Here is a 17,560-nt window from a genome sequence, read left to right as displayed (position 1 = left end):
AAGTGTTGAAAAAGATACAAGAGAGTAGGGCAAGCGTTTAACAGGACAAGATCTTGGTGATTCAATCGACGCTTGTGTGCTCTAGTGGTGCTTTCAGTGAGAACGCCGTGGAGAATAAAGTGATGCGTGAAGTTCTAAATATTCTCAAGTGTATCGTATATTTTGTCACGTCCATAAGTTATCTATCGATAAATTTCTTCGTAATCGTTATAGCGCTATGTACAAGCACAGTTTTGGAATATATTGAAGTGGAGTAACTTTATTCATCCAACATGGAAGTTCATCAACATTACCACAGCGCCATCACCTCGCGCATGAATCAGATGAAATGTTATCCTGGCGATAAAATGATAAAGGTTGGAGTAAAAACACGCTTTCTCTATTAGTTACACGAAAAATAAATGAAAGCAAGTAGAGAATCAGTGAAAGAGCAATAAATAGCGAATGGAAGTGTATATGTATGTAGTAAGTGCGCGCGCGCATACGTGAGCGATAGAGGGGGAGAGAAAGAGAGAGCGAGCGAAAAAAGAGAGGAGGGGGGGGGGAGAAAGAGAGAAAGTACGAAGCATATATGAAAACAAAATGAATGGAAAATTTATTTAGACAGGCGGGATATTTGGATCATGTACTGTATTTGTAGTGAGGTTGAAATAATTTCCCGTCGGATCACGAGTTCTCATCACAACTGTAAGAAAAATTGAAACCCTAAAAGAAGTGTTATCTCAAACTTTTTATTCATAAATTTCAGATGACCATCATTGATTATTTATTTTCCAATTATAAATGAAGTTTATTCATTCTATTCTCATCGTTAACTAGGAATGCCACTGGAAGAAGTAAAAAATAGTCAATTTTCGAGAACTTTGTTATTCGTTTATTAATTAGGAGAATTACGAAGATCATCTGGAACCATACAAAAAATTCAATATGAAAATAAATATAGTTATGCATCATTAGCGACACTCTTTTGTAATTTCATTTGTCCACAATATGAAGGTGGTTCGATTTTTGTTCTCCTAGAAGTTCCACTCTTTATTTGAACTGTCTTCAAAAACTTCATTCATAACAATTTTGAAAAGTTGCTGGTTGCAGACTTTCTCGCGTCGAAGAGAAAAAAATATACAGAAAGATAACATAAATCGGTTCTTTAGGGCCAAGAAAAACGCATTCAAATTTATTATGGTTTTTCCGGTGGCCTGAAATAACAGATTAAGGAGGGTGGCTACGTTCGTCAAATTGATAAGAAATTGATCAAATTTGGTGATAATGTTCTTCAACATCAAGTGCGAAGACACAATTTTTTTCAAAATTTTCTTCTGCTTAGTTATCGAGTAATTACGGATTAAAGCAGATTTCTTATGCCCGGAATGTATACCTATATATATGGAAACGCTGTGCTTATACACGTGAACTTGAGTGATCAATTACTCGATAACTGTACAGAAGAAAAATCTTAAAATATTTGTATTGTCAAATTTGGCCCTAAAGAATATGTTCACCAAATATTATTAAATTCTTATCATTTTGAAATTTTTAATGTATTTAACATGGTTTAGCATGGCAACATTGTATCGTCGGTAGCCACCCTCCTTAAGGTCGTGTTGTCTACAATCGTATCTTCCAAGATGACATTCGAGAGGAATGAACTTCATGCGTTCGAGTTTTTTTTTCTAGAAGCCTATATATACATATTTATAAAATCTTCAATAAAATCTACACATTTTTCGGCAAAAAAAGATTAATGCATTTTTCTAGAGAATTTTTTTGAGAAGAATCCTTCTTAAATTGATGACCATGACTTTTCGGTACTCAGTTGACCGGCTGAATTAAAATTTTGTATGCATCTTCAGTAGATCGTATTCCAACTATTTGTAGGATTAAGTTATAGAAAATTATTAATATTTCCTCGACGTGATTTATCAGTTGCTTGAATGCGAAGGAGATAATCAAAAAACAGATACACGGTTTACTAGGACATCTTTGGTAATAAAAAGAGAATACCGTGTAACTCATATTTTCTTTAATACTAAGCCTCTCCCAATTAAAACGTGAAACGGAATTTTTGACTGACTGTACATTTGATAGATTACCTGAAAATTGAAATGAATGAAGTAAAGAATATATTACTTTCGACATTTTACTCGGTGAAAAGTTAAAATTAAAACGTGTCTTCTAGGAGCATTAACAGCCACTTTGAAATGAAATGAAATCTCAGTAAAACATCTAATTATACTATTGAATATTTAAAAAAATTAGCCTTATCACAAGACCATTTTTTCCATTCCAAAAATATGTTCAGGTCATCTGTTAAAATTGTGAAAATGCCCAAAATTCTAGTTCAAATTTGATTTTGTTTTGTTTGCTTTGTTTAAAACAATAGTGCATACTCCCTTTCTATGACGCTGAAGTTTGCAACGGTGGAGTCCAACGAAATGAACGAAAAAAAGATTTATAATTAATCATTTTTTCATTTCACAAATCATTGATGTGGATTGAAAAATAACGAATTGCAAATTCGGCAGAAAATAAAATTGGAGATTTACTGGAATTATTCGAGAATTTTTTTAGATCATTTCGTTGGACTCCAACGTTGCAAACTTCAGCGTCAACCCTTTCTTGTTTTACTTTGCTATTCAACTCGTTATAATGTATATAGTTGGCTCAGGAAATTTCATCAGGGAACGAGCCAAAAACATAAATAACGCCACACATTGACTTTCTGTACCATGCCACATAATTCAACATTTTTAACTAAAGATTCGGTCACTTTATTGGTGTATACAACGTGTACAGAAGGAGGGGAACCATGAGGTTGAAGAGGGCGTCTTCAAAAGGAATATTGTTGTATAACTCAAAAGTGATTTGCAGTATCGAAAAAATCTAAACCTTTTTGAATTGAACTAAAAATCTAGAAAATATAAAATATTTTTTTTTAAAGATAGAGGAATTAGTGAAGAAAAATAATTGTACCAATCACTGCAAAAAATCGATAAGACACTTAGAAGTTTGTTTATAACTACCGTCCTTTCTCCTCTGGTCAGCATGTATTTCTGAAAGCTATGATGTTCAAATTGTGGCGAGATTTCACCAACAGAAGATCAGGTTTTTGGAGGGTTCGGACATACCCTTTTGAAGGGTGTGTCAGTGAAGGATGAAAATGTTGTTTTGAAAAGTTTAATCTTATTTCCACAAAAAATCAAACTCGTAAACATAGAGATTATTTATTAAAAAAGACTGCTCACTATAGCTAAAAACGAATAGAAGTGTCATGCAACCAAACATTTCAATAAAAATGATATTTTTTTGTCAGATCACCTCGTATTTTTTTCGGATTTTTGTTACTGAAGCCGGTAAACCGTTATGATTTTTTCTTGAGTGTTTCTTTTCACAAATATAATTAGCAAGGAGATAGAAGTATAACTGCCTTATATCATACAACTAAAGCAATAGAGTGTCGATTTTTCTAAATTTCAGATCGTGTAGTTATTCTAGTATTTTAATAATTCCTTTTATTCGTTATATTTTTATAATATCTTTGACTCTCTTGATACATAAATTAAACCTACAGAAGTACTGAATAAAAATGAGACATGCAGTTCATATGTTTTTACCCCTTGATGTATGTATTTCTTAGATTTCCAAAATATGTGAATAAACGCTGACCGTTGAAGAGCGCGAGTGATAAGCTTAATTTAGAACAATGTAATTTTGAGGCTCCCATAATGACAGAGACGCCATTATCGAATAGTTCATGGATAATTCTACCGCACGTCCCCTTCATTTTTTCGAACACTGTAGGCATAAGTATGAAAATGTGCAATTCTTGGGGATGGAGATAACGAGGATAGGAGCACCATTAATGTACAATAATACAATCTATTAGTGGAAAAGATTTTCAAGCAACATAGACCGTACTCGCTCATTTAATTCTTATGAATTCTCAAGCATATAAACGATAAGAAATTTTGTATTCAGTACCATAAATTAGTAATGAGTAGTAGTTTATTTTTAAATAATAAAGTGTATCGGAAAAACAATTTCAGACACTACAAATATTTATGATCATATTTTGCCAAGAGACAAAACTACCCAAGAGAATAGCTCGAAATAAAATTATATTAGCCAGCCCCAAATTCAATTGTTTATTTTATAAAAAATTTCTATCCGATGTTTTAGAAGGAATATTTCTGGATGTAGAAGTATTAGCACCCTGTAAGTTTTCTCGGTAGATTTAAAAATGGCATAACTCGAAGAAAAATCATTTTGAGTCAATTTAATAAACAGCCATCGAAGCAACAAATCCAGCTCCATTCTATTTTTTTTTAATGTTTAATCAGACTGTTAATTACGCCCGATATTTAATTTTCACAAATTTTAAAATACGCGTTTTTCACTATTTTTGACTTCGCAGGAGGAGCACTTGCTAGAAAATATATCGTGATTTCACAATTCACTGATAGAATCCTCAAAGAGTTTTAATTTCGTTTTTGAAAAATTCCCCTGCGAATTATTTCAATGTTACCTGACTTCATTGAATTTTTCGTCTGCAGTACTGTTTTACGATACGCAGAGAAAAAAAATTGATGCGATTAAAACAATTGAGACCAATCCAGGATAAAATTGTCGAGTTATCCTATCAAGTAAAGAATTTCCTGCAGCATATTCCATGAGAATTGCTTTTTCTATATAAAATGAATAATTAAGTTTGTATGATATCCAATCCAATTTTTTAAACAGTTAATTTTCAAACAAATGTAGTTATCAAACGGTTGATTTGAGCTATTTGGCTCCAGGAACTTTTTTGTGTTCGATATTATTCTCTACGAAATTATATTTCATGAAATTCTTTTTTTTTTTTAGACCACGTGAAACAATCGTCACCGGGACTTTTTTTCACCTGTTGATTTTATAGAAAATCAAAGCATACGATGGGTCCGTTCGAAATCCTATATTTCGAGCTGTCCTCTTGACATAATGTGACGTTAGATGCTTGTGAGGCCTGAAGAAAATATCATTTTTTTCAATATATCTTAGGTCATATACATTCCATGCTGTGTTACACCCATGTTAATATAGAAAAAAAAACGAAGCGACAGAAAACAAGAAAAACTATAGGATTATAAATAAGCATTATACGAAACATTTGACGGAAAAAAACTACGATTTTTCACCGCAAACTTTCCAAGTTATAATATAATTATTATGAAATTTTGAAGTCGGTTTTGAACGAAATTGTCATGGCTGTTCTACATTGAAAACAACATACTTTTAAGCAAAATATCTCATGCAGTGTTAAAAACAATTTGAATATACGTACAACAAATTCGTTTCTTTTTGCATGACAGAGCGTCACTGACAGTTTTGAAATCTGCTATTTTTATTGATGTAGTAGGTAGGTACTATCATTCTACAGGAATAGTTATTTTGGTTAGTATCGTAAATGTCACATCATAAATTTTATTCACAGGATAGTAATTAGGTTATACTGAAAAAAATTATTAGTTCTAAATTAGACCTTGAACCTTGTACTATACAGAACAAAAAATTCTAGGTATAAAAATGGAACTCTGGTGGTGTTTATACTGTGGCTTCGATCGTTCGAAGTTCAGTCTATGCAACATTTCCTCTATGCCACTGGTATTTGGTTATGGCCTCCTGGAGCGCAGGAACGAAAAAACACATGCATATGAACTCGACTGAACGGGTGAATCCTTTAGTAGACATATCGAGTTCTATATTATAATTATGTTTTCATTATATGCTATTATAACCGTTATTTGATCTGAATAACCATCGTTTTTTTCTTTGATTCAGTAAAAATTACTATCTATGTAGAATAGATAAAATCTCATTATTTACACGAAAAATTTACACATGTGAACATCGCTTTTTGAGTTTAAATATTAACTTTTCATAATTAATAATTTTACAACAACAAATAGGCTTATCTTTCAGGCGTCATATCGGTGATTTCATTTCTAAGTGTCACAAAAAATATTTTTTTCTTTTAAATCCTTCCGTAGATACCTGGCCATTTAAGGAAATATAAGCCAAACTTCAAAAGAATCAGAACAATAGATTTCGATTTATACTGTTCACCACGGGGCATCTTTTTTCCGAAGTGCCTCTCCTACCATTCAATTAATTGTTGATATTTGTGTCTTTAAAATTCAGGGAATATTGTTCATATAATTTAGTATGATGTCAATAAGTACAGTCAATAAAATAAATTGGTATTATCTGTAGAATCTAAAGACGCTACAGACCGCTACAGACTTAGTCTTAAAATTGGGCCTTTTATCACCGAATTTACGTAACCCCCTCCCCCCTCCCCCTAAATGAATCTGCTTTTTCCGATCATCATATGAGGATAAATGAAAATCTAATGGAACGTCAAATTCTATTTTTTTATTGGAACTTGCAAATTACATTTTCTTCCGTAAATAATCACTTTTAATCCTAATCTCAACGTATTTGATGAATAGATTCAATAAAGTTGGTAGATCACTAAAGCTGATAGAATTTCATAAATGACACTCTGTCCTTCTTTTGTAACGCGGTCTTTTTGCTTCAAATGACCTATCCAACGGGTTTCTCTACCTCTTTTTATTTTCTCTCTATAGCTTTTTTTAGCGTCCAGCAAAAATCTGCTATCATATTAACCTATTAATATTCTAATTTTCTTGATATATCGGCTTTCTATTTTTTCTCATGTCTTGATTATTTGGGTACATTGTTGGAGCACGTGAGGTATGAAAAGAGAAATTAGAAAGAGATAGAAGAATCTTGTGCATGGATCATTCGAAAAAGTAAAAAACGTTACAAAAGAAGAACGGTGTAAGATCAATGAAGTTGTTTTCTCACTACATATCTATCATTACTGCATCTCATTCTCGTATTCATGATCAAAATGAGCCTACTACAAATTTGGGTCCAGTGAAAAACATACATGAACTAATTAAAAATCACATTTTCGTATCCACAACTGGGATTTTTCAAGCACGTTGGATTAAGAATAAAATATATATAAAGGAAGAAAAGTTGAACGCAAAAAATTACAATCACAGAAAATAAAAAAACAAAACATTACAGAAACAAACTACAACCAGAAAATTTTTGATCCAAAAGTATTAAAAAAAAACGATAAACCAAAAAATTGAGTAAAAAAAATTTAGTGGTTGTGTTTGTCTTAGTTTTCATTTTGAAAAAGAGTTTTTCATCAACAAACCATCTTTCTTCGATGAAAAGCATCGAATTCGCTCCGAAGGAATTTTAGATTTTGCTCGAGATTGCAACATTTCAGCCTTCACGCTCACCGACACAGCATTGTCGAAAAGAGCATTGTTCGAATAATAATAACGATTTTCTAAAAGAGCATGTAATTTTCTACGAAAAAGTTCCTAGAAGTTTGTTTGTTAAACGAAAAATTTTATTTCGACAGTTTTATGAAATTTTTTTTTCTATCGATCCAAATTCGAAGGGTGATAGCACGAGAATGGTTGCTCCAAGCTGAATGTTTATAAGGATTTTTTTTGTAGGGGAATCGATTTTCTATAAAAACATATCATTGTCGTTTTTGTGCGATATTTTCCTGAAAAGTTATGATACAATGATCGGAGGTCTCAATCATTTCCTGGGTTATTCTTAAATCTTTAAACGCAAAGCGCCATTCGAAAAAATTTTTTGGTGACTTCTCTTTCTGGGATTCTTTTTTTTCACCTTGAATCACCTTTTTCGGCTGGATGCAAAGTAAAAAAAAATATCTTTTTTTTTCGCACACCCTAATACATACTATACAAATTGTAATCTATAAAAAAACTGGAATATAAAATATTTTGTCTCTTGCGAGACAAGTGTATTGTGCTTATGTTTTTTCACGCCACTCAGAGCATTAATAGTTTAGCATGGACAATGGGCATAGCGTTGCTGTTTACTTCGACGGTCGCCCAACATTTTAATTAGTACGCGTGCACTTATCCAAGCAACAAGATATGCACGCAGTCCTAAAAAAAGAGTTTATACTGCTAGTTTATTTCTTATATTATCCATACTAATAATATCATAATTAATTATATGAAATTTGCAAGACACTGGCATTTTTTGGAACATCTAAAATTTCGAAAGAAAGCTTTTTAAAGAAATGCTAACATACATACTTTTTGACAATAATCTAAAATCAAAATTTCTATCTTGCACCTTTCAAATCAGAATAAAAAAATAGTATATTACACACCTAGGGAGGGAAAGTAGACTACTTCAAACCACGGGCAGAATTGTCACCTGAGCCGAAGGCGAGGGTGATAAGCATGCGTTTTGAGGTGGTCTAATTTCACTCCCGTGGAGTGTATACTATTTTTCACCACACATGCACCGAAAATTCAACCTTCTGATTTCGGAAAGTTAAACTTTCGGCGCAGGTGTGGTGAAAAAAAATTTATTGTAGACTCAGCGGTCATTCAATTTTTCTTTCAAGGACCTAAGTGTTGAGGAAATCACTATTTCATGAAATACTTATACTTTTTGTTGTCACATGAAAAATTCGAAACTTTCATACAACATTCGTTAGTAATATTTGAAAAAATATCGAATCATTTGAGTGACTCCTAAACATTTTTTGTACTCAAATTGCATGAAATTTACTTTTCTAATAATTACTAACAGCTATCAAACCCAATCGAGAAAAATAAACCTAAAATACTTTGAGAAAGGTTTAAATGTCCTTCGGACAATTGAAGTTCTTTTTGTGTTAGATTGACCCAGTTTATCGAAGGAAGGGTCTGATTGATGTATACGTGTTTTAAAAAAAGATTCAGAAGAGTATTGTAAGCTCGATGATGTTGCGTGAATCGACTTCGCAACTCTCTTCCAAACTATGAGATACTCTAACTTGACTCAATTTGTTAAATCAATTTCTCAATTTGTTAAATGAGTGATTTCAATTTTCTCAATTCGTAGCAAGAAGGTGGCCCGAGCGTGCAATCAAGTGGCCAAAATTGTGCGGGTTGCGGCGGTAGGATAGTCGAAAGATGGCTTTTACATGCGCTGGATCGCTACTGGCACAATTCTTGTCTAAAATGTTCGTATTGTGGCGCTGCATTGGCGGATATGGGAACATCGTGCTACGCGAAATCGGGGCTAATACTCTGCAAGCACGACTACGTGAGGTGAGTGAAAATAATTTTTAAGCGACACATTTCATCCTTGAGCAAACTATTAGAAGACGGGACGCCCTAAAAAATAAAATGTTGTTTTAATAGAATTTGATGCTATTAGAAAATTAAAGTGATGCAGGTGCACTGTTTTCAATTAGAACGAATGTGGCATTGATTCAAAATCTAACGTATTAGTTGATTTACCTTATAATAATGAGATATTTGTATCATATCGTTGGTAACTAGCATCTATATCGATGGAAGATTTTTTGCTCTGTTTTTTTTTTTCATTTCAACCTTAGACAGTACAACACCACCCCTCTGTACGATTATTTCATCCATGCTGAAATATACGAATACCATGGGAATCCTCCATGGTAGATAATTACCAAAGACCGTTCCAAATTTAGAGAATTCGAGGTCAGAGCGCTATTTAATGAGAAACAGACGCCGGCTTGGTTGTATCCGTCCGCCCGGAATAGATCGACGTGTATGTCTTTTTTTGCGTCTCTCTATCTCACCCTTTTCACGTGTTTCTCCTGCTGAAAAAGGATTCGAATAAAATGCTATTTGCTCATTAAATTGTCATTTTTTTTTAATTCCCACATACCTAATGATTCTCACTACTTATACAAGGAATCATTACTTTTACAGAGCGGCTAATAGAATATCGAATTTGTAATATAATATTGGTGAAAAAAAACTATTAGTGACGGTTTGAAATAAAAACAAATGTTTGTATTTGAAAACAGCATTGATATTAGATCTGCAGCTATTGGAATGCGCTGAATACTTTAGTCTTTCCTTTAGGAGCACCAAAGCGATGTATATAGTTATTGCGTCAGATGTTCAAAGCGGAAGATCACCAAAATGTTTTATAGTCAAGCCTATAAAAGTGCTGCAGGCCCTAATCTGGCCTTTTTTCAATATTTCGTGTCGATCTGCTTTCATGACTCGTCTCACGGCGTTTCAAAATAAACGGCACAAAGTTTAACCAGAGCAATTAAATATTTTTCTTCACACCTCGGTCGAAAGTACGCAGTTTTTGCACCAATTTTAGTACCGAAAATACAACATTTCTGCACTGTCAAAACTGCACGCGCGTCATTTGTCTCAGCGGGAGCAAACAATTTTGTCTGCATTCCGAAAGGTTTGACATAGTTTTATTGACGTGATTTTTTTGACGTTTGACGTTTAAATCGATATTGCCTACACAGTTTTTGAGAAAGACCGTGTCTGGTCGTCTGCAAACCGTATGAATAAGGTTATGTTATCAAAACAGCGCTAAACTGCTACATGTCCGGGCGAATAATATGCATTTATTCTTCCAGATGAAATCGATGCGACGACAAAAAATAATGTAATCGAATCAAGTATAGTAGCGGGAAATATTCATAAAGAAATTGTTAACTGCATGTAGCGAAAAATGAAAATGCGTGGAATAAATTTAACAAAAGCAGTGACACATTATGAAAGTACACACTTTTCTTTAAACGCATTGTCTGATCGTCCGGTTACCGTATATTTAGCATTAGCCTATTCGTCCGGATTATATATTGCTGCTGAGAACTTTTGTCGTGTGTACTTTCGTAATCCGTAGTCCGGACCATCCGGACTTGTAGCAGTTTAGCCTGAGTTCTTTGGTTTAGCGCTGTTTTCATAACATAACCTTATTCATACGATTTCCAGACGACTAGACATAGTACGTCTTCTTTAAACTATAATAATTGTATCGTTCGATTATTTATACTTGTTCCGTTATTTATAACCTAAAATATAAAAATGGCATAAGTTTGAACTTTTTATTTAATTATATTTGCTGTTTTTTGTATTGATGCCTGCCCCCGACCAGCTGGCACTCGCTTCGCTCGTGCCGCAAATGTCGGGGCAGGCATCAAAACATCTATCGATAGATGAACATTTCGGAAGAAACGTACTTTCGACCGGCTGTAAAGAAAAATAGTATACACCACACGGGCAGACGTTTGAAAGCCCTGAACTGCGCCTCAAATGCCCTCGGCTTCGCCTCGGGCATTATGACGCGCAGTGCAGGAATTTCAAACTTTCTGCCCTTGTAGTGTAATATACTATTATTCAACGAACTTTAATCTAAGAGATCTATCATATAACTGAGCATTGCAGTGTCGAAAAAGTGACTCTGACTCTAACAACAAAGGGCCTCGTGGGTTGACCTTTTTTTGATCTGTATATTCGTTTTATGAACAAACTTATAAGACATGCTCTCATGTGTATTGTTGAATATCAAGTTTTATTATTATGCTGATGGATTATTTTTGCTCATATTCCAATATCAGTTAACAGAACTCAAATCCTTTGTAAAAGATTGACGAGTAGAATAAAGTTTACTACGAATAGTTATTGCCATTGTTCAATTTGATACAGTAAAAGTTGAATTGTTTGAAGTGAACTAGTTAACATTTTTCTGAACTGTATGACTTTCTTTCTACCTTTTTAATTCAGAGACATATTTCGCGTGAAGTGTTAATTCTTTGAATATCAATTTATTAGTGGAGAGATAAAGATACAGCAGAAGTGGATTCAAGTTGGCCGACGATGAGTGAACTGTAGAAAACAGGAAAGTACGAGAGCGGAAATGGTTGAGGAAGAATGACTTATTTTTTCACATTCAAAGAGTTTTTCAATCAGGCGGCTAGCAGGAACATCGATGATATCGGCTTAATATCTGTGAAACTGATATAGTTAGATACACTATACCGGCCAAAAATTTGGGGACGCTCGTTGAAATTTATTAACGCACTAAAAGTTAAATTGTTTAATCGAAAAAAGAGATATCGAAGTTTTACAAACGACATTTTAAAGGGGACACATGTAGCTTCAATTTGCGTCTTAATAAAATCTTTTCCAATTTTTTTTCAGCCTGATACATACTTTTAAATTTGGCCCTTTTTCAACCTTTTTCAGCCATTAAAAATCGCGCGTACGGTTCGTAGAAAATATCAACTTTTTTTTTAAGTAAGGAAATATTATACGTAAAGAAGACGTACAATTCTGACAACGAGGGGTTGGAAATAAATTTGTCAAAAAATTTTGAAAAAAATTTCTTAAAAAATTCTAATGATCATTATAGAGAAAAGCAAGAAAATTTTTCTTATTAACATTTTATCACGCACCCGATAATTCCCGAGTTAAAGCGATTTCAAAAATCAGCATTTTGACGAAAATTGATTTTCAAAAAATCGGCACCAAAAATAAAAAAAAAAATTCTGGCGAGTACAGAATCATCAAATACATGTTTTTACCCTATTAAAAATTTTTCCAAAGCCTCATAGTTTTCTCGTGATGCGGTACTTTTTGAAAACGTTTTCATAAAAAATTGGATAACGCGGTGAAAAAAATCGCACGCAACTTTTTAAAAAACGTTTTTCCATGGTGAGTACCACTGCAAAAATTTTCTACGAACCGTGCGCGCGATTTTTAAGGGCTGAAAAACGGTTGAAAAACGGCCAACTTTAAAAATATGTACCGAGCTGAAAAAAAAATAAAAAAGGGTTTATTAAGGCGCAAGTTGAAGCTATATGTGTCCCCTTTAAAATGACGTTCGCAAAATTTCGATATCTCTTTTTTCGATTAAATAATTCAACTTTTGATGCGTCAAGAAATTTCAACGAGCGTCTCCAAACTTTTGGCCGGAAGTGTATGTTAAAATTCTGTGGTACATTATTGAGGAAAGCTATGATTCATAAAAGGATGGGTGGTATAATCATCGAGATGCATTCAATCACCCTTTTCCTATCGACCTCTCAATAATGTGATATTAATGGATAAATAAAGTGGTACAACGTTAATTCTAGTATTGCATTGAAGCATACATGACGGAATAAATATGTTCAACAGAGCACATTTATATCTATCAGAGAGGCGTGGGCGTGAAGGAAAATGAAAAAGATGGGCTTGCAGTCGTGCCAACGTGCATACGTAGTTGTCAAGTGTTTCTAAAGCGGGCTGAATAGTAACCCGAAAAATACGACAAGTACGGACATTACCCGTGAGAATATTTATTATAAAGTTTTTCGTGAATAACCGCATATTAATAGAGTGTTAATAGATATCGTGAAGAAAAAAAAAAGAGAGAAAGTGTCAACTTTCCGGGTGAGCCCTCAGCCATCATCTCAGTCAATAAATCAAACATCGTTTAAGTATAAGAGACTACATTGTACGTTTAATCCTTTTTTTCTTCGATTCACTTTTACCGATTTTTCCATGGTATTAGTTCTTCAAAGATGAATATTCCATAGAAAAAAGTGGCAACTGTCAATGAAATTCGACTATCGCACAACAACGAGTCTTTTTGAGAGCTTCCGTACATATTGTGACGTAGCACATGGTCGGGAATCTATATCCTGTCGAACAATGGTATGAAACCTCTCACGCCTGGTGAAAGTAAAGCATCACACGAATTTAAAAAAAAAGGCAAGAATTCGTTCGGAAGTTTACGCTCAATACGAATACAAATCCCTCATAGAGCAAAAAATAACGGAAATTTTTACATTGCAACTTGGCAGTATGTGTCAGGGAAAACTATTGGAAAAGTAGGGATATTCAAATATTGGGAAAAAATATCCTACAAATCGATCGGCGAAGGTCATCAAAGTGTGACTTGCAGATCTACCAATATAGCTCAAAATTGTTGGAGCTAAAATATACCGAAATATTAAGTATCAGGTGGCGACTAAACTGTTTCAACCGCTAATTGGATATTATTCAGAGTGAATGAATACAATTAAACACGCAGCATAAATGAAATCAAGATAGTTTTTATTCTAATCGCGAATCATCCATTGATGTCCAAAAACAAGAACATAAAGGTGATCGATAGGATCACCTCTATAGGTCTTAAAGATCATAATTGCATAACTGAAGTAATAGCTATTTCAATTATTCATGCTATATTCAACCGCTTCGACACACGAGGGTTTAATTTTACCTAGGTTGCTACAAGGTTGATGGAACATTGATAATGACACGAAACGAGACGTTTTCGTACGATGGTATATACAAAAAAGTTGATAGTCAGAAACAAGACTTCACTGTGCACGATTCCCACTCGGTTTACGCTTGGTCCTTAATCACATATTTTTTTGAATTTCGGATGAGATTTGACAAGATGTATAAATCGTTTTGCCTATATTCGAACGCTGAAAAAAACCAATAAGTATGCATGGTCATACGAGAAAATACAACAAAGAATGGGACAAAATATGAAAAAAGTGGTACGATATAGCCTCTATTGTTGATTTGCAATTCAGGTCAAAATCTAAGACGGTGATGTGATGGAGGGTTAATTAACTGGTGAGACTTGCTGACTGACACAAAGCTATTGTTATAAAAAGTCTAAGGGACCAGTAGGATTAGTGGAGGTAAATGGGATGGAAAAGTGGAGAGCCATACCAAAGGAAATGTAAAAAAAGAGAATGAAAAAGGAGAGGCGAATACTCTGCGAAGGAACTAGAGGTCGATAAATGGCACAATATAGGTGGCACAGCGCTCCGACGATAAGGGGTTCATTAGAAGCAGTTTATTACCGCCTTTGAAGTCTATCGCGTGTTACCGTTAAGTTGCTCGATATTTCATAATATCTAACTCTAATCTTGCGCGGCGAAGTTAATTGCTGCCTCCACCTCGGTACATATTCCCGCTTGTCCCCAATCTATTCACCCACTGGTACGTACACAATTCCTCTTTGGCTTTTAACCAGCTTTACTTCGTTTCAAGTCATCCTTTCAGAGTTTCAACGCCCAAAAAACCGTATTGTTGTTGTCTCCTACGTGTGCTTTAGCAAAATTGTAAAATCATTTGCATACATATTGCTCAATGGAATAAGAAATTGAATTACAACCTAATGGGTGATACTTTCAGATATTAATCGATCGATCGAATTAACGACTAAAAAATCCTCCGATCACACATACTTATTCTTCGTTACTAGAACATTTAATGATTAAGTTGCAGACCTGGCGAAGCTTATCATTTCAGTCTAAAACCCCACAGGGCATAACATTTTTCTTCCGTAGCAATTAACGTTTTGTTTGAACGTAAACTTCCACTTGCCCGAGGCTTAAATTGGTTAATCTTCTCCCCTATCTCATATCTCTCGGATGGTGCACACAAACCGTATGTAGAATGTGTGTGTATATATATATATATATATATATATATATACGTAAACATACACACGTGCACCCCTCCGCGAATTGATGTGTGTAAGTAAACTAGTATGCGCGTTCAGCCGTTTAATCAAATATCATTAACTAGCAAGAGAAGGAAAGTGTATGTGTGTGTGCGTATGCGTGTGTATTCGCGCGCGCGTGCGTGCGTGCGCGCCCGTGAATGTGTGTAAGAGGGCGAGGGCGGGAAAAAGGGAGATAGTGACCGAGAAAGGAAGAGTGAGAGAGTACAAGAGAATAAGGGAGGGGCGCAAGAGCGAAGAGATAGAGAGACAGAGACAGAGACAGAGAGAGAGAGAGAGAGAGAGAAGTAGTGAACGAGGGATGGTGTGGAATAGAGTTTATGGTGTATGTACTAGCATGAGTTGAAGCGAGTTCAGTATGGTGAACAAACATTCACGATATCTAGTAGAGCCCTAGAGATGGTCAAATATCATTCCCGGGTACTAACTCCGTACGCACCCACCTCATTTGAAACCACTGCTTTCGAACGCTTCTGACGAAAACCAACCACAAATACGAGAGCTGGAACTTAAACACTTGTTACAATCCCGGTTGAGTTAATGATCGACACTATTAGCATTTATAAATTCATTCGACAATCCTTACATTTTCAATTGAGTATAGTTAAACAGTCTTAGACATAGTTGAGTGTTGTATTTCTAATATCAATAGTTCCTGGTGACCCGTGAGAATTCGTAGAAATGCGGAGTGTTCATTTTGTTACATGGCTTTATTTCTGAAATTTTACAATCCACACAAAAATTCGAAAAAAATTTCACAAATCATGAAAAAACATTACATTTAAAAAAAATACTAATCTGCAATTATTTTTTAAAGTTTCAAAAAATTCTAGTGAAACGTAAGAAATGAAAAAAAAGAAAAATCAAAATGAAAAATTTTAAAAAATCAATTGAAAAAAATTTCCACCCAAGTTACGTCCAGCATTAAAACTTATGATATCGATTCGAGGTCAAGTATAGTGATAATTTAAAATATTCATTCCTACGGGTACCATCAGGAACTTGAGAAAATCCTTCTGAATCAAAAAGTTACCATTTGAGTTACGTGCAGCACTAAAATTTATCATATTCATCGGAGAATAAGCGTTTTATTAGTAATTTCGAGTTTTAACATTATGAGCCTGTGCAAAGTTTTTTATCAGCAATTACGCTACTGATCGTGTTGGTTTCGGGCTCATTCGAAAGGGATTTTGAAAATTAGTCTCTAAACCAATTTTCGCTTTACAAAACATCTCCTGAGCTGTGCAATTTTAGAAAATGACATGCCAGTTTTACCCCCACCACCGCGAATAGTTATATTCAGAGAAAGTATAGTATCGGTTGGTATCGGCGAGAGCCTTAGGCCAGCAGACGATAGGGCTGTCAATGTACTTGTCCCGAGACTCTACTGAGTTGCTTGATTATACGTAAATGTAATAAATGTAATGTTTTGTAATTCAGGCCATCTAATAATCATTACTATCATATGAAAATAATTATAAAAATTGATAATAATAAAATTAATCTCCTGATGATAATTATTAATAATAATGAAATTCTATTGTTACGTGAGTAACAGTCACGGATAGATTTGGGGGGAGGGTAGCAACTCGACACTGGGTAACTTCCCACCGCATTGATCGCGTATATCTATATATGCACGCGATCAATGCGGTGGGAAGTTGCCTGGTGTCGAGTTGCTACCCTTCCGATTTGGATCACTGAGCTACTACTTCCGAGTGTTAGAGTCGAAGGAACCTAAGGCTCAGAATTGAGACAACGTAGCAAGATAGATAATGATAAGATAAAAACAATAATAATAATGATAAAATTATTCTGAAAAATTTCAAGTGCAATATGAATTTCTGTTGTTACAAATGTCCAATTAATTTCAAGGACCATATAAGTCAATATAAGTCCAATAGACCGTGAAATGAAGTATATTCACAAAAAAGTTTGTTATACAGGGCTAGAGAAGAAATCCTGATGCCTATGCACGCATCTATTTTAATTTATGAGAAACGATAATTTATTTAACAAAAGTTAGTAATTTATATGAAAAAGATGGAAACATTCCGAAACCATGAGAAAGAATTGTAATTTCATTTCGCACGTCTTCCCCGCAATCACCCCGTACCATCTCCATACCATTATTATCCTCCATACTTTACTACAACTTTACGGTTTTTTTTGCGACAAC

The 17,560-nt window shown here is 34.2% G+C and overlaps 1 protein-coding gene across 1 annotated transcript in view; it reads left to right on the top strand.

Annotated features, from left to right (window-relative positions):
• Positions 1 to 17,560, top strand: part of LOC122408437 (protein lin-11-like) — a 715,873-nt gene that overhangs the window by 629,895 nt on the left and 68,418 nt on the right. Inside the window, exon 7 of the mRNA XM_043415231.1 lies at positions 8,956 to 9,164. Within this exon, the coding sequence (XP_043271166.1) occupies positions 8,956 to 9,164 (209 nt within the window). The remainder of the gene's footprint in view (positions 1 to 8,955; positions 9,165 to 17,560) is intronic.

This window comes from Venturia canescens, chromosome 3 (assembly GCF_019457755.1).
Source record: "Venturia canescens isolate UGA chromosome 3, ASM1945775v1, whole genome shotgun sequence".
NCBI classification, from domain to species: domain Eukaryota; kingdom Metazoa; phylum Arthropoda; class Insecta; order Hymenoptera; family Ichneumonidae; genus Venturia; species Venturia canescens.
This window is presented reverse-complemented; position numbering and strand designations above follow the sequence as displayed.